A 25745-nucleotide genomic window follows, 5' to 3' on the forward strand; every position below is an offset into this window, starting at 1 on the left:
CCAGACATATTACGATCACCACCGAGATGTAATATACTTGGTAATAACCGACTGACGCCATTCCCTAAAAATCCCTCGAAAGTCTAGCTACCAATAACTCATACCACATCCCACCATTTTCTGTATTGATATTTACCATTGTTAACATTACAAATTTCTCTGCTCGCACTTTCATGCTTGCTCACCAGTCTCAACAACCTTCAGTTTATCATCCGTTTGAATTTACAGGAGAAATCAATATTATTACAGACTAAAATATATATTTAATACGCAGCTAAAGTCCGTACCAGAAAGAAAATCATTTAGAAAGTTGACTTTAAAAAAAGTTCTCGAAGCATTTGCTTTAATTTAGTTAATATTCACTGCTTTGAAATACAAAAAGCCAAATAAGACTTTTTTCTCTGTGTAAATTAACATCCGAATGTTTTCTATTGATTTTCCTCGTTAAATGAACCAATTCTCTATTTTCTTGGAACGCCAATCGGGTTGAAGAATAACTTTTTTTTTTTTGTGAAGGACAAGGGATTTCCGGAGACTATTTTCCGTTGATGCTCTTGGTTCGTAGATTTTTCTGTATTTGCAATGATCTGCACTAATATAGGCTACTGCATATTTGTAATTATAATAACAGGAGCTCTCTCATGTTGTCCAAATTGCCTCTTCAGCTATAAAATGAAATACTAAAATGGTCAGGGAGTAAATTAAGCAGAAGCTCAAACATTCTAAAGATGGAAAATGTAAATAGCGAAAAGGGCCATTCAAGGGTTATTATGTCAAGTGCGAATTTTGAGACGGCCGATTCCGTATCCTCAAAGATCTCCGAAGGGGTGGTTTGCCATTTGAGTTTAGACCATTGTAATTATCTTGTTCAGTACTAAAGGCAGGTCCTTCTTGGTCGGTGTCGGTGCCACATCAGGACTGCGTTGCAAAACCACCTCCTTCTGAGTATGTGCATGAGAGATCCAAGGAAACTCCAGTAGTATTTGTAGCTCTGTCAGACTTTACATATAAATTCGAAATATAAACGACCGCAAATATCATCCTCTTCACTAACAGATTTCTCATTAGTAAAAGTCTCATACATACTATGGTGATATTTCTAAAATCTATTCTGTGATCTAGAACCAAGGAATGTGCTGCACTCCACTGTTACGAAGACCAACAGGAAAGCTCTTCTGTGTTATCTAAACGGACTGACAAACTTCCACCTGTCTCCCCGACATACCTCTTGTCACAGTCATGGCAGAGAACGATACATACTCCGTCGTCTAGAACAGCTTTATCCGTTTTACTGTTTGTCAGTTTACGGCTTAAAACGATATCGAATTTGAAACTTATTTCCTAAAGCTATCTAATTCATTTCATTCTTCGTCTTTTTCTTATTTTCTGGAAAGTTTTTCTTCCCTACCGTCACACGACATGCTACGTGACCCTCCCTTTCACTCATTTCTCACACCCCCACAGTTTCTGTAGAAATCTTCCCCAGAAACTTTTCTGATAATACATGGTTATTCCATTTTTCTTTGGGATTCTCGCTTACACCAACCATCTCCTCTCGCCTACAACCCTAGGGTGCGTTCACACTACAATAAAACGTCATGAACACACGTTTGCAACTTATTGCATGTGTACCACAAACAGGTTGAAAACAAATCAACGACCGTAAGTGGAGAACGAAGCTTTGGCAAATGCTGCACAGTTGTATGAAGCTCTGATCAGAACTACCAAGAAGTTGCTGCCTTATATTCAACTTGTTAATGTTGTGCGTGTGATAATCTGCTCACTTGCGTTTATGACATGTTTTTTCCTGTAGTGTGGACATTTCCTAAGAAACAGCCTCAATAGTCACGGGACCTTTACTGTTTAACTTCCTTTAGTTCCTTCGCCGCCTTGATACTCTTTGATGACGTTCAAACTTTCGATCCATACGGCGCTAGATCCCCTTCCTTGAACGCTAGGCTAAAAATTTTAGTCCATCACTTTATCCCTTTTGCGAGTTTCTCTTGACATCGCTACCTGAGAGACTTGATTTCAGCATCTGCTACTTCCTTTTCTACATACTAGGGAGGTGAAATGATGTCACGTTGCTCGATATCAGGGTCCTGCAAAACAGTGTTAGTCCCCATCAATGTTTTGTTTTGAATGTTGACGCTCGTCACTTTTCGAGAAGTTCATTCTGTTTCTCAGCGATTGATTACGAACGTGTTATTTACTTTGATGATTTCTTCACTGTAATTCTTCCATTTTCATTTTATTAAACTTTTCTAGGCTATGTTTTTCTTTTTTCAAATCTGTTATGTGGAAGTTTGCCTAACAAGTCAGTGACCTTCTAAGCTAGCTCCATTTGAAGCTGTGCAATTGTTGAATAAGAACAGAATTGATTTAACTATAATTTTCTGGTGACACGTAATTCTCTTGCACTTTTTACTTACTTTTAATTTCCATTACCATGAAAATAAATTTAGGCAAAATTTTACGAAAGATGAAAAGGGTACTAATATAACATACTAATGAGCCCCAACAAATGAAGGGGAAAACACTGTAAACTAATTCTTTCGATCAAAGCAAAATCTGCACTTCTACAAAGTCCACTACATCACTCTATGTGAAATGTTTAGTCTGTTATGCGCGTTTAAGAAGACTTAAAATTACTACAGATATTAAAGAACGAACAGGCAAAAGAAAGTTAAATCTTTTATGTTTAATGATTTAAATGAGGGATCCAGTGCTACCAAGAAAGTTTCCTTAAGATTTTCGCGAGGTGATTAATGCCGATGACAACTACAAGAAACCAGTACGGAATAGCCGAATGCTTCGAAGCATTGCAGTTGCAAACAAATAACTGTTCTGTACAATAATAATAACAATAATAATAATATACCAAAAGTTAGTTACGCTCAGACACTGTATCGGATTAATTATTCGCCAGTAAAAGCAACGCACCAATTTTGCATGCTGGGGATGACGTAATACCCTTGATTCTAAATTGGCTGCCATTAGGCTACATCGTCAGTGGCGGCGAAAGCCAGCAACAAAATGAATAAATGAGTTAATCACTCTTATTGGCTAACAGCAACTAAACCTCTGTAAATGACTAGACAGGCCATTAGCTCTTGCAGGGGTTCCCAACCTTTTTGTTCTTCTGTACCCCTTGGGCATTTTTTATAGATTCCTGTGTACCCCTAAAAATTGAGGATGAAAAAGCAAAGCAATGAAATTGATATTGATATAATTTTATTATGAAATCTGTTTGTGTAGATTACATCTTTTCAGGCCTGTTACGGGTACAGATTACAGCCGCGGGAAGTTCCATAATAGTGAAAAACAAATGGTATTTACCCTACTCTTGATATAACTTAAGTAAAAGCTCTGCTTACTAAAATGAGGAATTTAAAAAAAAGACACTAAATTGCGCAATCTCAATGCAGCTTACATCATGTATTGCGCAATACTGGCTATTCTCTCAGATCCAATGTACACCCTGAGGAGTACAAACGTACCACTAGGGGGTACATGTACCCCCAGGTTGGGAACCTCTGTACAGTTAGAGAGTTAAAAATTCAAGAGAAATGACCCTAAAAGTACAGCGCCATATACGCCGGATGAAATACTGCTTTCTTGTCGAGTCTTGGATTGAAATGACACTCTCGTGTTGCAGCAGACTTCGTCTTTTCAAATAAATTAAAGTAACAAAGCGATAATTGCATGGATAATTTTAAACGTAGCTTGAATGTGCATTTTTTTATAAGCTAAGATAAAGTTTGTGGATATTCCGAATTCTAGATAATTCGAAATTTCCGTGAGAATGTCAGAGACAAGAAAGTCTGAAATGCTAAATTACGCGAAAAAGAGAAAAACATGAAGATACGACTTGCGAAAGCAGATAATCACTACTTAGCTCTTGCTGGTCGTTAACAAAAGGGCCTGGTGTTTGTCAGGTATGCTAAAACTGACTTTTGGTTTGTCACCGAGAATGCAAATGTTCGTTTTCCCAAGAGCAAGAACTGGTTAACGCCGACAGTAGAAAGCGTTCAGAATAAGACAGATGTGGACAGGTGTCGTGATTGACAGTCGGCGCGATTCTTGCTTGGGATGACACAGACAGTGTGAATCTGTTCTATGCTGCTGTAATATTTTCGGAAAATCTCTTTTCTGGTGAATAAGATAAGGTGGAGAGAGAGAGAGAGAGAGAGAGAGAGAGAGAGAGAGAGAGAAGGGGGTTGGGGGTTAGTGCTTTGCAACCTTTTTAAGTTTTTGGGAAATGTCACCATTTTAATAATAAGAGAGAAAGCGCGTTCATAAATCAGAGACACAGGGTATGCAAACAAGCTCGGAGAGCTTAATGGCTCCAAACAGATCATAATAATTTGCGGAAGAGCATCGGACGTCAGCCTTTCGTACCCTGTGTTTTCTTTATTATCCTTCTTACAGTTGGTAGACTAACCAAACGACATGATAAACAGATCCAAGATTGAAAACCGAACTGGGAGACACTCAAGTCTTGAAATATCGAGCGCCTTTCCCGCGCTCAAATTATCCAGTCTGTCACATCTTATCTTGCTTATCTAAAATATGAAAGTCAACAAATTCCTAAACGTGATCCAGAAATGGCCAAGCACTCGGCACGCAACGTGGAAAGTAGGTCATGAGTGTAAATCGTACTAAAAAAGCATCATGGCAAAATACAAAAGTGAAAAAAAGTTACAAGTTAGTGAAGATTTTCAGAAACTTCAGAACAAAAATGGTAATAACTGTTAAATATCTTGAAGGAAAAATTTTCATCTTAAAGTAAATCAATAACCTCTTATGGAAGCTATTGTACAGTAAAACTATCTTCATAAAATTGGTCTAATTATTTTGTTTTAAATTGTTCATTATTGATTCTTCCACAATATAGAAATTTTACGAAAAAAAATAAAAATAGAACATACGCTTGTCACGTAAAACCACACTACGGCAATTATTTCATTTTCAAAATTTAACAAATTTACAATATTCTGGCAAAAAAAAAAAAAAAACTTTTAACATTACACTTAGCAGCCTCTGTGATTCACCAGGAACGAATTGCCCACAAGCCTCAAGCGTCGACAACAAGTCATCTGAAACACGTACACACGCCTCTGAGCCAAATCGTTGCTTTTTATGGTGACCGCGATGCATATAGAGTGCAATTTACGACACACACGAGGAAGAAGATCGTGAAAAATGTGACAGTAGAGCAGATGCCAAAGTGAGCACTTTAGGGCGTGACGCCACTAGGTATCCCAAACACGCCGTTGCGTGATGCGAGGCCGCATTTATCGCTGGGTTTCTTATACAGGCAAAGAAGGCTAAATCCAGACATCACCTGCAAATCGCATCAAGAGTCACTCAAGGATGTCCTTTTTCGGCAGTGCTGCTCTTCGTTCGGTAAATGAGCGATGGTGGTTGCTAGCAACGTAGCCTTGATAATGGAGGGACAGACTGTGCAAGACAGCAGCCGCTATTTTGTGTTTTCTTTACAACTGCTTCTACTAATGATGTGACTCTAGTGCTATCCTATACATAACAATGTTTGCACATTACTCGTATGTCATTTCACCATAGATAACTTACTTATTTTTCCCTTCTTCTTACGATTCTCTTGCGAGAAGTGACATTTTTTTTATGTCTTTCTTCAGTTAACTGTATTCCAAACTATAAGCTATTAGAACAGAGCCTTACTTGCAGTTCTAGAGGCTGCTAAAGCCTTTCAGTATGCTGGCAGTGAGAAGGAAAAAATGAATAATCTCATATGCTTGGCTGCAGCACCAACACCTGACACTTCATGTTTTGCTTACTTGTCATTTATGGTTACTTATTACTGGCTGAGGGGGTTTAGCCTCTCTATATATATAATATATGTAATAAAAATCCGGCTATATATATAATGCTTGTGGCTATATATTTAGAACATACGTTTTACGAAATGCATAAATGGAATTACGAATCCTATGCTGACAATTACCGCAAGAGACCATAATTTGCAAAATCAACAAAGACTTAATATTCTTTAGGGCTGAAAAGGTTCTTCTTGGGATAAACGTGTACACTAGTGTACACAGAGGATGGGTTGCAGCCGTAGTACATTCCAGTGATAAAAAAGGAACTTCATTTCTTAATCAATCAGTACCAAAGAATGGTGCCATTCAGCAATGTCTCAAATGTTTTGGAGCGATTCACAGGCAAAACCAGAAAGGTTAATTTAAAGGACAATGATATTACGTCGCAATAAAAGTACAACGAAATAGGAAGTGACATCACAACACAGAAAATTGCTGTTTTCAGTAAAAGAGTACGATCTTAACCACTTTTAATATTAAGTGGAAGCTTCACTGTTAGGACTAACGGAGAAAAGGAAAGGGAATATTTCAAATCATTCGGAAGTCGAGCGTATTCAAGAGTAAAACCTGAAAGTTGTTGAGCGTTTGCAAATGTCAAATGCAACGTTTTATTTGTAAAGAAAAAGAGAGAAGAAAAAAAGCCGCTGACGAAATGGCAAATTTGCCAAATATATTAAAAATAAGGAAATATGGAGTGGTGGAAAACAAAGGAACGGTGACAGCGCTGAAGTTGAAGCGTTAGAAGACAACAGCAACGGTGAAATATTAAGGGATAAGATTGTCGTGTGGGTTGCTACGAAGATGGAAGAGTTGTACACAGCAGCCATTAATGTCCCAGAAATAGGTGCCTGCATGACAGAACGCGAGATCATAAGATATTCTGGAAGAGATTTTCACTTGTCCTGATGGCATGTTAATTGCCATACATACATACATACATACATACATTATATATATATATATATATATATATATATATATATATATATATATATATATATATATATATATATATATATATATATATATGTATATATATATATATATATATATATATACATATATATATATATATATATAATATATATATATATATATATATATATATATATATATATATATATATATATGTGTGTGTGTACATTGTAGATTCTGAGAGATTCAGGTATAAATTTAATAGATTATTATCATTCAAAACGAGCAAAATTCCAAATTTTACATACCGAAAAAGCCACTGACTTACAAAGCAATCTTTCACAGAATTTAAGTTATAAAAAAAAGAAAGCTGTCAGTTCCTATGTTTCTTGGGCAAAAAAAAAAAAAAAAACTAAAGTCTGAGACAGTATTGAGGTCATGTTTTCAAGTGAGCGTTGTGGAAACACTTACTTGATCATTTTGTCAGGAATCAACGCACCTTTCTTGAAACTGGGATTTGTACCAAAGGAAATTCCTCAACTATATTTTCTTATTCACTTATGTAGAGATATCTTGTTTAAGAGAGTTCGATTGTGCATCGGATGCGTTTGTTTCTTTTCTCACATTTTTAAAAATGTTATGCATTAATGAGCTTCCTCATCTGTGCCCACAATACATTTCTACCCTTATTCCTGATTCTATGACTTTTCGTCTAAGAACATATAGCATCGAATATCTACACATGAGATCCAAAAATCACGACACCAAAAGTTGAGGCCTGAATGTGTGGGACCGTCAGTTTTTCCGTCTAGCTGTTCAATGAAACATCTATGAAGTCACAAGGCCGAGTGGCAAAATCACATTCTTTTTTTTCACGCAGTTTCGGAACTTTTCTTTATCAGTCAATGCAGTTAACAAAATGAGCGAATTAATTTACGAGGGAGCAAAGAGGAGCACTATGAGAAACGGAATGATTTCGTTCATCTTACAGAAGACACCGGGTTGCTCAGGAGGCAGCCGGGAGGCCCAACACATCGGTTACCGCTTTGATTTCCCGAGCATCAATTAGTCTCATACGTCTCTTACTTCTGAGGCAATGAAACCATGGCGGAAAAAGTTTATGGCTTTCCCTTTTCTTTTGTCATGCTTAATTTATGTGAAGTTTCGTCTATCTATAGATCAGAGTCAAGGTTACGGCGTCCTCACTGCCAGAGGAATTCGCTTTTTTTCAATTTACCAGCGAACATTGCGGATACACAGTCACATAGACGCGCGCACCTGCGAATCTTGTAATAATTCATTATTCTTCTCATAAACGTAGCTTTAGCTTCTAGCTTTCACTTTCCGTTGATTTTTTCATACCGATATCGTTGATTTTCCATGTTCTATGTTGCGGTCTCCTAACAATAAGAAATGCAAACGTATTACCTAAGCGAATTATCGTGTTTAAATTTACCTACATACACGAGGGTGATCTGCGTTATACGAACGCATTTGATGATACGTGTGTACAGCCATTCTTGAATGCAAACGGTTTTAAAGTTGTGAAAATATCGGTTTACATTTCAAGAGCAAATTAACCGATCGACGGAGTTCTGTCAATTGACGTCGCAACAACTATGGTCATCGGAAATGTATGTATAATGCACTCAGTTTGTACTAATTAATATTAAAATATTCAGGAATGAATGTTATGCAACATTCATTTACTACCTATAAAAAAGTTTACGGAATTTGAAAATTAAAAAAAAAACGTTCCAGGGTATGGAAGTTTTAGCCGATGCAATAAAAAAAAATATGGTCAATTAAACTATCGACCTGCTGAATTAAGTTCATTGGTTAATTTTTTGTCGGCCTCGATAGGAAATTAAACAAAACACTAGTGGCCTTTATCATTTTCCTTAATTAACATTAGCGTGCAAAAAAAAAAAAACTAAAATGTACACACATACACATAAACACACAATCGTGCACACAAAACCCCACCCAGCTTAATTCGTTTCTAGTTGACATTTAAACCAATCGCCGTATTCTTCCCTGGGGAAAATTCGCTCTAATCAATGTTTCAAGATGTCTGAAAGAAGCCACAGGCACTCTACAACTACTGTTCTCAAACAAACAGAACTGTCGTAAAGCGTATTAGACAAAGGCGACTGAATATGTGATTGCGCTCATACAGTGTAAGAAACAACAGAATAAAACTCCCGTAACCATACAGAAAAAATCTCCAAATATATATTAAGGGCACATCCGGAAAATTAGTGAAAATTCACAGGCAGCAAAAAGGACTAAATGGTTAACAAATCTTCATACTCTGATAGCAAGCCCAGGGAAAAACACCTTCAGAATCGCAGTTCCAACAGGAAATTCTGGCAAAATACACACACCAAAAGAACTTAAACTTCATAAGAAATGGCATTAGGACAAATAAGGCCAGAATACAGAACCTGATCCATTAAAGAGAGTGGTGCGAACAGCTTACCACTGTTTACAATTCTCGCTTCAAACAGTTTTTAAAGTCATTTGCAAAGCATGGAATTCCAGCTATATTATTTGCCACCCATACACGCATATGCACATACACGCGTGTATGTACACCATGTGTGAAAAAATACACGTGCATAAAAGTGCTCTATCGAAACGTTGCATTCTTTAAACAACAGTTAACAATTTTGTTACCAGTATTCTAAGTTTTCAAGAAATCTAACAATCTCACCCCATTTTGTACCAATATCTACCTATCTATATATCTGTCTATCTATCTATATATATAACATATATATATGTATATATATATATATCTGTGTGTACGCATTCGTGTATGTATGTATGTATGTATGTATGTATGTATGTATGTATGTATGTATGTATGTATGTATGTATGTATGTATGGATGTATATAGACAGAAAGGTAGGTATGTGATTTTCCCTGACGGGTGGTCCAGGAAATAATGTATGACGGTACCTGCCACATTCATATGTTAACTGCTGAATCACAGATGAACCATGGCTGCTTTATTAACAACACAAAGCTCATCGGCAACACGTCAAAACCCACTGTACTCACTACGCCACTCACTTTTATCTTGCATGTATTCTTTCCTTTCACAAATAAAAACGAGATATCTCTTTGGCTCTCTTTGTCAAGTTCTTTTTAGGTCTTCCTCCCCTTCCTCCTTACATTTGAATAAAGCACTCTTTACCTGCCTACAATCATCCATTTCTATCACATGACCAAACCATCTCAGAGTGCCCTGATCCGTCTTGTCACCTACAGTAACCTTTTTAACACCACTGTATATCTGCACATACAGTCAGACAGAATTTCAAGTATTCTTATACAATATATACATGCAAACGGTTCGCCTCCACAAATTCAAACTTTCCTCTCATTTTTATTCAATACGAACACTTCACTTCAATAAAAGAGAGTTGTCACAACAGTCCCTTCACACATTTTAATTTAGGTTACAATAGTCACTCCAACTCGCTTCCAAATCTTTTCCACAAACACTGCTACCCTCCTTGCTTCACTGTCTTATTTTGGGACACACCCCTTATTTTACCATAATGTTACATTTACATGAATACCTACAATAGCAACCTCCACCTTTCTTTAAATTTCTATGTTAATGTTCCTTTTTCCATTCTTAACTTCCTTTTACCATCACAGCCTTGCTCTTCTTCACATTTACCTCGACTTTCTCATCTTACGAATGCTTTCAAACTTTTCAATAATTTCAGCAGTTTTCTTCACTATCCCCAATATTGCCTGCAAACATAACTATTCTACATTCCATTATCAATCAAAATATCTTGTCCTTTCTGATTTCTTACATCACTTCTTCCACTTTAACACCAAGCTAATCACTCTGTCCACACATACTAACACGTAAACTTTCCTCGTTAAATTTATTCTCAAAAGTTTACCTTTTATACTGTATATCAGACGTTCCCAACCTGGGGTACATGTAGCTCCAGTGGTACGTTTGTACTCCTCAGGGAGTACATTGGAGCTGAGAGAATAGCCAGTGTTGCGCAATACATGATGTAATCTGCATTGAGATTGCGCAATGTAGTGTCTTTTTTTTAAATTCCTCATTTTAGTAAGCAGAGCTTTTACTTAAGTTATATCAAGAGTAGGGTAGATACCATTTGTTTTTCACTCTTATGGAACTTCCCGCAGCTGTAATCTGTACCCGTAACAGGCCTGAAAAGATGTAATCTACACAAAAAGATTTCATAATAAAATTACATCAATATCAATTTCATTGCTTTTCTTTTTCATCCTCAATTGTTAGGGGTACACAGGAACTATAAAAATGCCCAATGGGTACTGAAGAACAAAAAGGTTGGGAACCCCTGCTGTATATCCTTAAGATACTCCAATGACATCTCTCTTCATTTTATAATTTGGTTTTTAATAGTTGATGTATGCCACATGCAGCTTTATTTCTTGAACATTTTCCACTTAGCATTTTTATGGTAAGCACTTCAACACCACGTCCTCTTCCTTGTGTCAACCTACACTCCTCTTTCTCCAACCAACCCCTCTGTTTTCTGACTCACTAAATATCAATAAAAATCCTACCATAAACCTTGGAATACCAAATATCGTACCCTTATTCGCAGGACAATGATTTCTCTGACCAATTCCTCTGGAACCTTTCCCTTATTCAGAAATAGCTTACATCGATCAAATTTTCACAACCATACCATAGTGAATTTGTAATATCATGTACTCCTTGTGCCCTTTCATATTTCAGCCTCTTAACTACCCTCATTACATCCCCAACAGTAACTTGGACACATTTTACAAATTTACTCTAACTCCTCACACCACTGTATCATTGAGCACTAGTCTTTTCTACACTCCACGATCGGAAACGTTTCAAAATACCCGGTCCATCCAGTGAATTTTTGTGGGCATACTGGACCAAACAAGTTGTAAGATAACCACATCAAAAGCCTATGATGTATCACAATTTTTTTTTTCACTGAAGTGTGCGTGTCATTTCAATATCAGATACTCCAAGTGGCTTTTATTAAGCAGAGAAAGAGTACGAATCCATCATAATGGTCATGGAAATCAGATAAGATCAACCATTTTTTTATCGTATTTTAGAGAAGATGACCACTCCTTATGCTCTGGGCTTAGCCAAAACCCAAAGATCTCTATAACCCTTGATTGCCTGTCATTTAGAAACCCATTTTAAAAATATTTTTCCTGTGGACTAACAAAATCATTACTATTTATAAAGGGATGGAGATACTACCTGAAATATATCACTCCTATGTACTCTGCTTTGTTTTATTTACATGCACATTTCCCTCGTCATAAACACACACACACACACACACACACACACACACACACACATATATATATATATATATATATATATATATATATATATATATATATATATATATATATATATATATATATATATATATATATATATATATATATATATATATATATATATATATATATATATATATATATATATATATATATATATATATATATATATATATATATACTGTATATGTATATATATATATATATATATATATATATATTATATATAATTATATATATATATAATATTACACCTTCCACCTCTCTTTTTCCATTCCTTTGTACCGTGAATCACAAACAGCTACGATGTCGAGTCCATATCGCTTGATTTAATTTTCTACCTGTTTCATCTTAGAAATCAACTTTATTCTTACTTTTTGATATAACATTTTCAATTTATCCTCAGTATTTCTTAACTGGGAGATTTTAAGTACACAAATATTCCCAAGGCTGGCCAATTCTGTATACTGTCTATCCATCAATGATATAATCCATGGAGAATTCATTGGCTAGATATTCTAGAGGATAGTCCATTTCTTATAGTGCCCAATTTCTTGCTGACAATGCCAATGACCCCTGCTTTTACATATTGGTTTTTAACCAAGGTATCCAGACTTGAAGCCAAGGAGACAAACCACTCAACCTAGCTGACAAGGCCAATTGCCCTGCTGTTACTCAATGGCTTTTAACCAAGGTATTCAGACTTGAAGCAAAGAAGACTAAACACTCCAGCTGACTGATAAAGGCCAGTGAATCTTGCTTTTAACCACTGGTTTATAACCAAGGTATTCAGACTTGAAGCCGAAGAGACAATAACTAGCTGACAAGGCCAATGGCCCTTCCCTTACCTATTTTAACTTAAATCAATAGGTAAGGGAAGGAGCACTGAAGCTGCAGAGACAATATCTAGCTGACAAGGCCAAAGGTCCCTGCTGTTAACTATTGGTTTTTAATCAAGATATCCAGACTTGAAGTTGAGGAGATAAAATGCTCAACCTAGTTGACAAGGCCAATGACCACTGCTGTTACTCACTGGCTGTTAACCAAGGTATTCAAATTTGAAGCCAAGGAGACAAAACGCTCAACTGGCTGCCAAGGCCAATGAATCTTGCTATTAACCACTGGTTTTTAATCAAGGTATTCAGACTTGAGGGCAAAGAGACAGAACTCAACCTAGCTGATAAGACCAATGACCCTTGCTGTTACCTGTTGGTTTTTAACCAAGGTATTCAGACTTTAAGCTGAGAAGACAAAACACTCAACCTGGCTGACAAGGCCAATGACCTTTGCTGTTACCAGTTGGTTTTTAGCCAAGGTATTAAGACTTGAAGCAGGGAAGACAAAATACTTGACCTGGCTGACAAGGTCAATAACCACTGCTGTTACCTGTCAGTTTTCAACCAAGTTATCCAGACTTCAAGCCTAGGAGACAAAACACTCAGCCTAGCTAACAAAGCCAATGCCCATTGCTACTACCTGTTGGTTTTGAACCAAGGTATTCAGGCTTGAAGCCAAGGAGACAAAACACTCAACCTAGCTGAAAAGGCCAATGACCCCTTTTCTTACTCACTGGCTTTAAACCAAGGTATTCAAACTTGAAGCTGAGGATACAAAATTCTCAACTTGGCTGAGAAGGCCAATGACCCTTGCTGTCACCTATTAGTTTTCAACCAAGCTATCCAGACTTCAACCCAAGGAGGCAAAACACTGAACCTAGCTGACAAGGCCAATGACCCCTGCTCTTACTCACTGGCTTTGAACCAAAGATTCAGACTTGAAAGCCGAGGGTGCAAAACACACAACCTGGCTGACAAGGCCAATGACTCTTGTTTTTAACCAAGGTATTCAGATTTGAAGCCAAGGAGACAAGCCACTCAACCTAGCTGACAAGGCCAATGACTACTGCTGTTACCTACTGGCTTTTAACCAAGGTATCCAGACTTGAAACCAAGGAGAAAAACAACTCAATCTTGCTGACAAAGCCAACGACCCCCAATGTCACACACTGGCTTCTAACCAAGGTATTCAGATCTGAAGTCAAGGAGACAAACCACTCAACCTGGCTGACAAGGCCATCGACCCCTGCTGTTATGTACTAATTTTTAATCAAGGTGTTCTGACTTGAAGGTGAGGAATCAAAACATTTAACCTAGCTGATAATTCAAATGACCATTCCTTTTAGCTGTTGGTTTTTAACCAAGGTATTCATATTTGAAGCTGAAGAGACAATCTAGCTGACAAAGCCAACGACCCCTGGCATTACCTATTGGTTTTTAACCAAGGTAACCAGGCTTGAAACTGAGGAGACAAAACACTCAACCTGGTGCAAGGCCAATGATCCCTGCTGTTACTCACTGCCTTTTAACCAAGGTATTCAGATTTGAAGGAGAGGAGACAAAACATTCAACCTAGCTGACAAGGCCAATGACCCACTGGCTTTTAACCAAGTGTGAGGCAATGATTATCAGGTATCAAAATACTCATGTACAGTACCTCTTAGTGACAGTGGACCATTCCCTGTATACATGTCTTTATGCAAAAAATCAATGCACAGTAACATTGATTTAAGTAAATACGAAAATACATTAACAATTTACTTAAAAAATATTATATAAATACCTAATCTAAGATAGTTAAAATTAAACATAGTACAGCATAACATTAAGACAATACCTCAAGTAGAATGTAAACAAATAAGCATTTCCTTGACCCTAAGTATAATTATCGATGCACTCTCAGGTAGCCAGGTAAAATGAGTCAAGAACAGACAATTGCAAATACATAATGGCAATAATACTTGACATAAGGTGAAAACCTTGAATTAAACCCTGCAGATTCTGGCAGATCACTGGAATATTCCTAAACCTGTACACATTACAGATTGGACTTAACTGAGTCTCTCTGCTCCATTCCGTACTCCACGGCATTTCCTGTCCCTACAAAATCCCCAGGGTTCAATGCTTGATACTGAAGTGACTCTCGGATGTGATGGATCTCAACATCCACCCCAAAACAGCACAGAAGACTCCTCAGTCACACACACAACCACCTTGCAAATGTCTCAATTGCCTTCTGCCTGCACTCACTTCAACCCCTGCAACGAAGCCTACCAACAACTGCCAAATAGTTCAACTAATGAATATAGTAATAACGTAGTAAACTTGAGCTTATTTATGCTTACTTCCTCATCGTTTTATGACACCAAGGTATTGAGACTTGAGGCCAAGGCAACAAAATACCCAGCCTGTGCTGACAAGGCCAATGATCCCTGCTGTTACTCACTGGCTTTAAACCAAGGTATCCAGATTTGAATCCAAGAAGACAAAACACTCAACCTAGCTGACAAGATCAATTACCCTGTTGCTACCTACTAGTTTTTAACCAAGGTATTCAGACTTGAAGCTGAGAAGAAAAACCACTTAACCTAGCTGACAAGGCCAAAGACCCTTACTGTTACATACAGGTTTTTAACAAAGGTGTTCTGACTTGGAGGCGGGGAGACAAAACACTCATCCTAACTGACAAGGCCAATGACCCCTCCTTTTACAAATTGGTTTTTAACCAAGGTATTCAGATTTGAAGCCGAGTAGACAATCTAGCTGATAAGGCCAATGACCCCTGCCATTACCCACTGATTCTTAACCAAGGTTTCCAGACTTGAAGCCAAATAAAGGAAACGTTCAGGAGGTAGAACTTAATGAAAAATTTCTTTTGCATGATCAGGCAACGGCCGTTAACCTCTCCTTTAACTCCGATCTCAGACTTAATATGTTTAAGAGAATCATGAAGAGCTAGTATCTTGCTGGTACCAAGAGAATGCCAAATTAGTTGAGCAAAAGTCTAAATTTTCCAGGGAGACGCGATGGGTACACATTACAGTTAACCATCCCAACACAGGCAGTACAATGCTATTAATACAAAGAGCCGACGTCAGATAACCTCTGTAACTTACTTTTGAAGTGGCTAAACACTAATGTTGAGAGAGAGAGAGAGAGAGAGAGAGAGAGAGAGAGAGAGAGAGAGAGAACTTATGCAATCTTATTCTTGTACCGTGCACAGAAAATACCACATGAAACGTCAGTCCAAATGAGTGCTAAATATACTCGTATGGCGAGAAAAATGCGGGCAAAAAACGAACCACAGGAACGATCTTAAACTTAGCTACCAGTGAAATAGTAGGAAACTTAATTAAAACGGAAGGAAAATTATGTCTTCCGTTTAGATTTATCAGGCTATACACAAAAACCTTTCCGGGAACAAATTATGTAACTTAGCACCTCAGAGTGAGATGTTCAGTACTGCCAATGCTATACTGTACTTATAAAAAGCGCCATATTAAAATTTTTTCTCTCAAAATCTTTTGGGCATGACAAGCGTATTATAGATACAGCACCGAAATTTAAATAGAAAATACTGACACAACAGAAGTTTTTAGATCTCTGAAAACGAGACAATATCAGAATTTACCAGAGAATTCAGATATTTCCATTTCTAACCAACTGCTATTTTGGTCTGTCAATGTGTCTTGAAGGATCATAAAACCCGACAGGTTTAGTTTTTCTGTAAAGTGTGCTTTGTTTGTTCTTTAAATGGTACAAGAACCTCTCTTCCACATCTATATACGGTTTATTATTCCTAGTGACATGTGCCAAAACAACAGCGACTCTCCTTTCAGCGTTCTTCCTAAACAGAATTTAACCCTAAATTACATTTTTATACATAAACCCACTTTTCAATTACAGCTGCTATTCATTTCACTTGCACTACAAAGTCGTCACCCATGGTCTAATCTATAACTATGATTTTGGCTAGTGTTCCTGAAAGCTGCTCAACTATACTGTATCACCACTATTCACTTCATTGGCGCACAACAAGGTTCACATGTATGGAAATTTTAATGCTGGTTATTACTGAATATATGAAACTCTATCTTCCATGTCTTCCCAGGCCTTATGTACCTGTTTACAAATCAATTTGCTATCGCCTAATAGGACACCTCGGGAGGAGCCTAAGTTTCTTTCCTTTCCTGGCTTGTTCGAACTTGATTTATGCTATTTGGCTCATTAACTCCGGGATTTATAGGCTGGTAATGCACCTGTGGTCATCGAGCACCATCAACATCCTCACCTCCAACAATTCATGAAACAAAGCAACTCTTGAAAATTCCGCCACTCATGTCTTTCCCGTGCTTTCTTTATCTTCTAGGAATCTTCCCCATCTCCAGCCTAGCCTTCTCAGAGATCTCTTCCTAGTAGGCCTAGGTCTTCTAACCCTTCTGGCATCTACTGGCGCTTAGATGGTACTAACACATACTTTTCTCCAGGGGTTGTGCAAAGAACATGTTCAGCCATCTCCATCTCCTTTTCATCTTTATCTCGTCTACAGATGGAACTCCCATAGATTCCCTTTTAATTTTTCTTACTATCCTGCCAACTAACTCATATTTGACTTATAGCTTTTGCCTCAAATCGACAAAATACTATCATTTGTGTCCATGCAACAATACAAATCATACTTATGTATAATCTTGATTTCCTAAATTTTTTCATCTTGCTAATTATTCGAATTGCCATTTTTAGTCTCTCACTAAATTCCAAACTAAGAGAATCTTCATTGGATATCACTGTCCCTCAATAACTGAAAGATTCAACCTCATTAATTATTTTTCCAGCTAATGTTATTTCATCTCTTTGTGATTATTTTGCCCTTATCCAATGTTTTCCCAGATTCAGTTTAAACCCCGTATTTCAGATATATGATGCATTCTATTATGGAAGCTTTGTAAATCCTGTGGCGTTTTGCTGAGTAAAACAGCATTATCTGCATATTCTGTCAAATTTCTATAGTTACTCCACTCTAACCCTTTTCTTTCATCTCCAACCTCTATAAAATATAAGAAAAGGGTAAACAGCAAATGAAAAATAACGTTCACTTGTAACACCCAACTGTAAATTCGTTGGAATAGACACCATTAACATTAGTTAACAAGCTGATAATTGCTGCTGACATCTGTTCCTCCGTAACTGCTAACATTCCTCAGTGATCTTTTTCTCTCTCATTTAACGGTTATGTGATCTAGTTTGTTTCTATGAGAGCCAAATATCTAGTGTATTCATGGACACCCTTTTGTTGGAGGAGGTTATCCGCAGTTACCAAATTATTTACATCACGAAAACTAATTACGCCCATTTTTAATTTGACTCTCCCATGCCTTCCTTACCTATTGCATCCTTCATACCTTCATTTTTCCTACTAACTTCTGCATACATATCACCAGTAATCGTTCTCAGATGTTTGTAGTATTTCATCCGTAACATTCTGCAGTTCTACATAAAGTTAATCTCTTATTCCTTCTGAGACATCATTTGTTGGTGCATATCATACTGCAATACTCAGATTACACTGTTTTGATGCCAGCTTTCCCCAGTAATCTACTGTTCACTGCTCTCCAGCCAGCCAGTGCTTTTTCTGTATTTGGCTTTAAGATCATGCCTACTCATTCTCTACCAGTTCCATCTGTTCTTCATGAATAAATATACACACTAATCCCATCCAATCTCTTTTTTAATTCTTCTGCACAGTGATTCTCAAGCTGCTAAGATGTCTAGTCCACACCTCTTCAATTCATTTTCTAACTGTTCGTTCTTTCCAGTTTCACACAGGGTTCATATGTTCCGATTTCTTCCTTTCAGCTTACCCTTAGTATTTATAAACTTGGGGATCCTCAGCACCCCTGTATGCCCGACGAGGAACCATTTCTGAACTGTGCACATCCGTTTACATGGCAGAATCCAGAGAGGAATCATTGGATAAATACAACAGAGGATAGCCTGTTCCTTGTAGCACGCAGTTTCTAGCTAAGAACGGTAACCCCTGTCATTGTCTATTGGTTTTTAAGCCAAGGTCATCCATCAGACCTCCAAAGTTGGGAACGAGGAGACAAAGCCCTCAGCAGTTAAACCTATCCATCATCCCACTGCCAATAAATTCTGTTGCTACCTCAGATCCTAAACTTTAGGAAGAAATCGAGGAGATTTGGCATGGATTCTATAGCAACAAAAATCCTGTAGGTTTTCACCGATACCCACTAAAAATAATCTTTTGTAATGCACTAATGCTTTTTCAACATTGTTCATAAAAACTGGTTCATTAGGTTTCGAGTAATCCTGTCAACAAACATACAAGCTGACAGAATAAAAAAAAAATTCAAAAGCAGATGTAATAAATCATAGGAAAACTAGCAACTGCAATAACAGAAGTACCATTTCTCCCTAAATCTTGAGGTCATCTAATATTTTGCAGTGTTCATCGAAATCTGTTCATTAGTTTTGACAATCCAACTAAAAAACCTGTGACCTTTAACTGATTTCTCACTAAAAATAATCATTCCAACACGGGCAAATGATAAACTTTTTACCAAATGTTTTCACCGCTATAAGTTTTCACGTAATCCTGCTAACAGAGACAAATAGAATGTGTTTTTTTTTACTGTCTATGGGAACATGATAAAAAATACCGAAAAAGAATGGCAGCTAACATTAAATATGAATAATGAAAGCAGAACTGCTGAGCTAAAAATTTTCTTTTCTTTCTATTATAGAAGAACTTTTGGTGACCTTCGTGGCGATTAAAAACTAAATTTTCGTGCCTTGAACCCCAAGAAGTGCTTTATGCGCTCGCTGAAGCTTACTAAACTCTTACTCACTTCTAACGCTTACTCAGGCAGCAGAGTTGAACAAAGAAGCCGACAGTCTCAGATGGTCTTGTGACAGTTCTTTAGGGAGAGCATCCCTGCTTCTTTGGATACTGATGACCCGGTGAGGTAATTATTTAACCATTATGAGTGAAGTAACTGATATAACTGGACCTTAAAATCGACATAGAATTTTGTCTGACAAGCTGAGCTTAGCCGTTACAGATAACTTCTATGCTGGGAACGATTCCATCCAAAACCGGCACATGAACACGATTTTTACAAAAAAAAAAAGGCTGCTCTGTTGTGACCTCGTGCCACGAGAAGCTTTTCCTCAAACCAGCAGCACGTTGTTATTATTATTATTGTTCTAGAAGATGAAACTGTCCATATGGAACAAGCCCACAGGGCCATTGCTTGAACTTCAAGTTTCCAAAGAATATGGTGTTCATTTGAAAGAATGAACAGAAGGTAACAGGAAACACAAAAAGAGGGATCAGTTATTAGAAAAGAAAAGTAATTTAAAAAAAAAATTATAAATAAATAGATAAAAATGTAAGTAAATTGTGAAATACATGGCGAATTGATTTACGGCAGTAAAGCATTGCATATTTGCTTGAACTTTTGAGGTTCGAATTGCACAGCATCCTCAAGAGAGTATTCCACAGCCCAACGGTGCGAGGAGCAAAGGAGCTCTGGAACTAAGAAGTTCGATAGCGAGGCACATATATTGCATACTGGTGCAGCTATTCAGCAAATCTGGTCGCTCTCGGCAGGAAAATGAGTTTAATATTATCTTACACTGCAGAGTCTGTTCCTTCAGGCAACTGAATGATCAAAATGAATAAGACTTTCCTGTTCGTTTCTTGGCTGCCTTTTTTCACCAAGACAAGTACTAATATTATAATAAATATTCAATCACATACCTACTCATGGAGTAAGTTTTTATTATTATTATTATTATTATTATTATTATTATTATTATTATTCTACCTGCCAGTTCTGTAATCCCTAGAAAGTTTGGGTATGTTGTAGCGAAGTTTCCTGTGAATCATGAGCGGTTCACATGTTGAAAAAGTAGTTTTGAAATTCATTTCCCAGATAAATAAACCAGAGGGTCTGCAATCCTTTACAAAGTAAGCATTGATTCTATAAAGTTCTGGAGTCCTTTCAAGGTTTTCATACAATTGTTTGGTTTTCATGACAATGTTCACTGTAAATACATAAATACGTTCTGCTAAATGTTAACATGAGTGTATAAATTTTTTCCGGCCATGCCAAAAACAACACAGATTCTGTCAAAGTTTCGTCTACACTGCAGTCATTTCAACACATTCTGATATCTACACCATGAACATTAAAACACACCATAATTAATAACCAAACTAAATAATTCATCTAACCTTTCTTATTTATTTTTCCAGGTATTTCAATATTCTTTTAAGGGAAACTGATCGTATTCAAGACAACTTCAAAATCACTTATGACGTGGCTCAGTTCCATTCCTTGCTGTCACCCCAAAAGGCACAAGCGCATACACAAGCAAAATTTCAGACCATTCTTCACATGTATCAGTCACACTTCATTCAATCAAAGTCCCGCGCATTTCCAAGTAACCAGTAATGAAGCCACTTCCCATGAGACCTTAGTCAAGCACTTCTTTTCCAAAATCAATCAAAATGAGCGGATATGTGTCAATTAAATTCCATTTTGTGTATAACATTCTCTTCATGATAATATCTTCAAATGTTTCACTAGAATTTGTAAGGACAGTATTTTTATGAAGCACTGTCATAGGACATGATATATTTTGTGAGTATTTTATTTTTAATCCAGCCTTTGTTTACTTCCCTTCAGTGTGCATGCTGCTGCCCTCCCTCACCTGCTCAAATCCCTCTTCCCCCCGCCCCCCACCTTGTCCTTCGTCTGTCAGCCAGTCCTCTCGAACGCAACCCCCCCAGCCCCTAAAGTTCCTTTCCTTGCAACGTGCGCAGTCCTTCCATGCCGAAGCCTGAACGAAACAGTTGGCTTTAACCCCTGAAACCGACTTACCCGTGTCTGTGTCTATTCAGGTACCTTCCATCACAACCACCATCACAAAAACTCCTTCACGAGGACACATCTATCCTTCTCGGCGCCCTCTCCGATAGTTCCCGGTGAGTACCTACCCCTTACAAGACCCATCCACGGTGCCTCCAGCAGCTAATTTAAACAAAATAAAAAACACTTTTTTCTCTCCGCAGTTCTCTGGTTTCGGCTCACTCTCCCGTTTGGCCAAAAAATTGTCATGACGTATTTCGCTTTTCATCACGAGATTTTGCAAAAAATGTCCTTGGGGGAATTGTAATTTTTTTTCATATACTTCACAACTATTCAAGAAAGTTGAAGATTGCCAGAATTCAAAAACATTAATAACGTACTTACATAATCTTTTCGGCAAACCGTTGTTACATGAACTAATCTGGAAGGTGTCCATAAAGAAGGATGATCGAGATGATTTCCATTTTGTCTGATAATTGAGCGAATTCTTTGTGATGACCCAGTGCCACCTGTGGGTATGAGGAGCCGAATGCATAAGACCAGAAAACTCTTGCAAGCTGCACACTGCATACTAAGCCTAACACGCTCACTAAATATATGTATAATAAAAAAAGAGCAAGTTAATGATGAGATCAAAATCAGCAGCGCTACAGCAACAGCTAACAACTCGTTTATTTTGCTCGCTAAAATTAGCCACCCAATAATTAGCAACATAAAAGGCTCGTTAGTCTGAGGAAAAGCTTCATTCTAAGAAAAACGAGTGTATAGAATAGCGGTGAGGAATTTTACTTTGTCTAATTCACCTACCGTTGAGTAGGAGTGGGTGCTTTCAGAGTAGTGCATTAAGATAAGTTAATGCTTCGTACTGGCTAAGGATGATTAATGTCATGGATTATATAGAATAGAAGCCTGACAGGAATGAGTAATTTTCTTCTCGTGCTTAACCATCTTACATTTCAATCTTTTGTTTGCTGTTGTCAGTAAGTAGCTTAAATATATTATGATGTTATGGTCCCGTGTAAGCAGGAGGCTGGTATTAAATGATATTGATCTTATCCATGTCACCTTTATTACACTACGGTAGAAATTACTAAACAAGCCAGCACACCTTTTGCCACAAAATCAGATGCTACACCAGTTATAATTCACCGATAAAATACAAACTTAAGAACTTTCAGACGCTCAACTTTTCAGAAAACGGAAAACGAAACACGGTAACCATGGTGGGTTTTTAGTGACAATTTCTGCCAAGTTTAATGAAGCTAAAGAAACACGACTCATCTCTTGACTAAGACTTCCCTAATATCCACAAGACATTTAATACGGATTTTACAGATTCTCAATATATCAGGTATGTAGGTTACGACCCAAATCATAATGGTTCTTTTGTATGGGAAAATGGCTATGAAGTGACAATCCATGCCTCAGGCTTTTTTGTTCATCTTTCGTCGACTTTATGGTTTCAAATGCATGGTTTCTGTTTTGGCACATAGAAAAATTGTTTCGCCACCAAAAAGTAAACATCTCATACGCGTCTCATTTACAAGGCCCAAAAAAGTATTTGCAAGTATTATCGTTCTATACAAATATATATATATATATATATATATATATATATATATATATATATATATATATATATATATATATATATATGAAAGTAAACGATAACATCAAACTAAACATCTTCTAATATTGCTTTACAAAGCCAAGAGAATAGCTGATTTTCCTTGGTAAAATAAGCAACATTAATTATGGATTTCAAAAGAACCAGTTTTTCAATGCAATTCTGCCCGGACGCTTTACGAATATTTGCACTGTGTATCTACTCAAGAAACAAGTCTGTTTAACCTTCATACCAATTATCTGAAATTTTCTTAATCATTATACATACATACATATATACCTACACACACACACACGCATATATATATATATATATATATATATATATATATATATATATATATATATATATATATATGTAGGTATGTATATAAGTATAATGATTAAGAAAATTTCAGATAATGAGTATGAAAGTTAAATAGACGTGTTTCTTGAGTAGATATACATTACAAATATTCGTAAATCATCCGGACAAAATTATATTAAAGAACATTATGTATGTATTTCATTGTAAACAATGGTTGTATGGAAGTCCATAATTAATGCTGCTTATTTTGTCAAAGAAAATCAGAAATTCTATTGGCTTTATAAACCAATATTAGAAAATGCTCAGTTTGACCCTGTCGTCTTGTTTACAAAAAGTTACTTTTATAATTACATAAGATTAATGTCATGGATTATACAGAATAGAAGTTACTATATGTACAGTATAATATACATCCATATATATATATATATATATATATATATATATATATATATATATAGATATATATATATATATATATATAGATATATATATATAGATATATATATATAGATATATATATATAGTTTATATATTTATATTTATATATATCTATATATAGATATATATATATATATATATATATATATATATATATATATATATATATATATATATATATATATACAGAAGTAGTCCTTTAATGATGTGGTTTTATTTATATTTATCTATATATATATATATATATATATATATATATATATATATATATATATATTATACTGTATATATACTGTACATATGTATATATACAGAATATATATGCAATTCAAACAAATTTCGAAACTGTGCTCGGGTGGTTGGCAAGGCTGAGAGGGCAGAAAGATGCGTTGATAACACTGCTTACAGTCATAAGCAGACTGAGAAAGGGTTACCGTATGAGTGGTAGGCCATGAAAATACTGTAGTTTCATTGGGTGGGGGATGGGAAGGCTGAGTGATATGGGCGGGGAGGGGTAGGCGGGGCATTTGACTTCTTCAGAGCTTTCACTGCTGATATTGGCTTAAAAGCACTGTCACTTGACTTAGTTTATCGCTTTTAATTGGCCGAGATAAATACTTCATCAATACAATAGCATATTAGTGGGCTAGCACTTTTTTTTTTTTTGTAAACTTTTGCCCAATGAGTAAAAACACATAATATGTCCTTGCACTTCATTGCTTTCATGCTTTTGAAGGGCTGATAGAGATCTGCAGCCTGATAACATGATAAAAATTACCATTTCTAATTGCTAAATTCAGAGTATCAGTACAATTGGTTACTAAGTGCACTTTGCACTTTGTCTAGTTGTGCATCTGTCCTCACTACTCATGTTCAGAACAGATGCTGTGCAATTGTGCATCACTACAGTGTTACAGGTGCTGTTATTCCTGTGTGTGTTGCGTAAGTCCCCATCTCCTCCTAAGAGAGCCAGGAAGGTGTTGATACTTCAGAGGAAGCTGGAAATCGTCCAGAGACTCAAAGCCGTAGGGCCAATGGCACATATCAATAAGGAGTATGGAATTGCTTGGTCTACCTTGCAGTACATCAGAGCAGCAAAGGACAGGCTGAAGAAGTACATGATGGACTTCAGGAAGTTGTCCGGTAGCCAGGCCCGCAAGGCCATGGCAAAACTCTGTCATGAGGAAATTGAACACCTTGTTCTGGTTTTGTCAGCAAAGGGTGGCAGGCATATATGCGTGTTGTGCTGAATTGAAGGCTGCTGTAATGATGTTTGAAAGTCTGCATCGGGTTGCAGACTTTAAAGCCTCCAAAGGTTGGCAATTTTGGTTAAAGATTCTACATGGCCTTTCCAACAAGAAGATTCAAGGCAAGGCTTTGGATGCTTTCAAGGAGGGAACAGAATAATTCCAGCAGATGGTGATTCCCTTTGTTGATGTGCCAGGTTCATTCAGTCAGGAATCTGATGTCTCTTTGCCACCTCCCGATGACCAGGAC

At 36.8% G+C, this 25745-nt stretch overlaps 1 protein-coding gene across 2 annotated transcripts in view; it reads left to right on the forward strand.

Moving 5' to 3' along the window:
- LOC136843766 (uncharacterized) overlaps positions 1–25745 on the forward strand; it is a 164817-nt gene that overhangs the window by 37214 nt on the left and 101858 nt on the right. The window contains exon 2 of one of the 2 annotated variants that reach the window (XM_067112443.1): positions 21907–21990. The exons of the other annotated variant lie outside the window; for it this stretch is intronic. Within the exon in view, the coding sequence (XP_066968544.1) occupies positions 21907–21990 (84 nt within the window). The remainder of the gene's footprint in view (positions 1–21906; positions 21991–25745) is intronic. 2 annotated transcript variants of the gene reach the window in all.

This window comes from Macrobrachium rosenbergii, chromosome 12 (genome assembly GCF_040412425.1).
Source record: "Macrobrachium rosenbergii isolate ZJJX-2024 chromosome 12, ASM4041242v1, whole genome shotgun sequence".
In the NCBI taxonomy this organism is placed as follows: Eukaryota; Metazoa; Arthropoda; class Malacostraca; order Decapoda; family Palaemonidae; genus Macrobrachium; species Macrobrachium rosenbergii.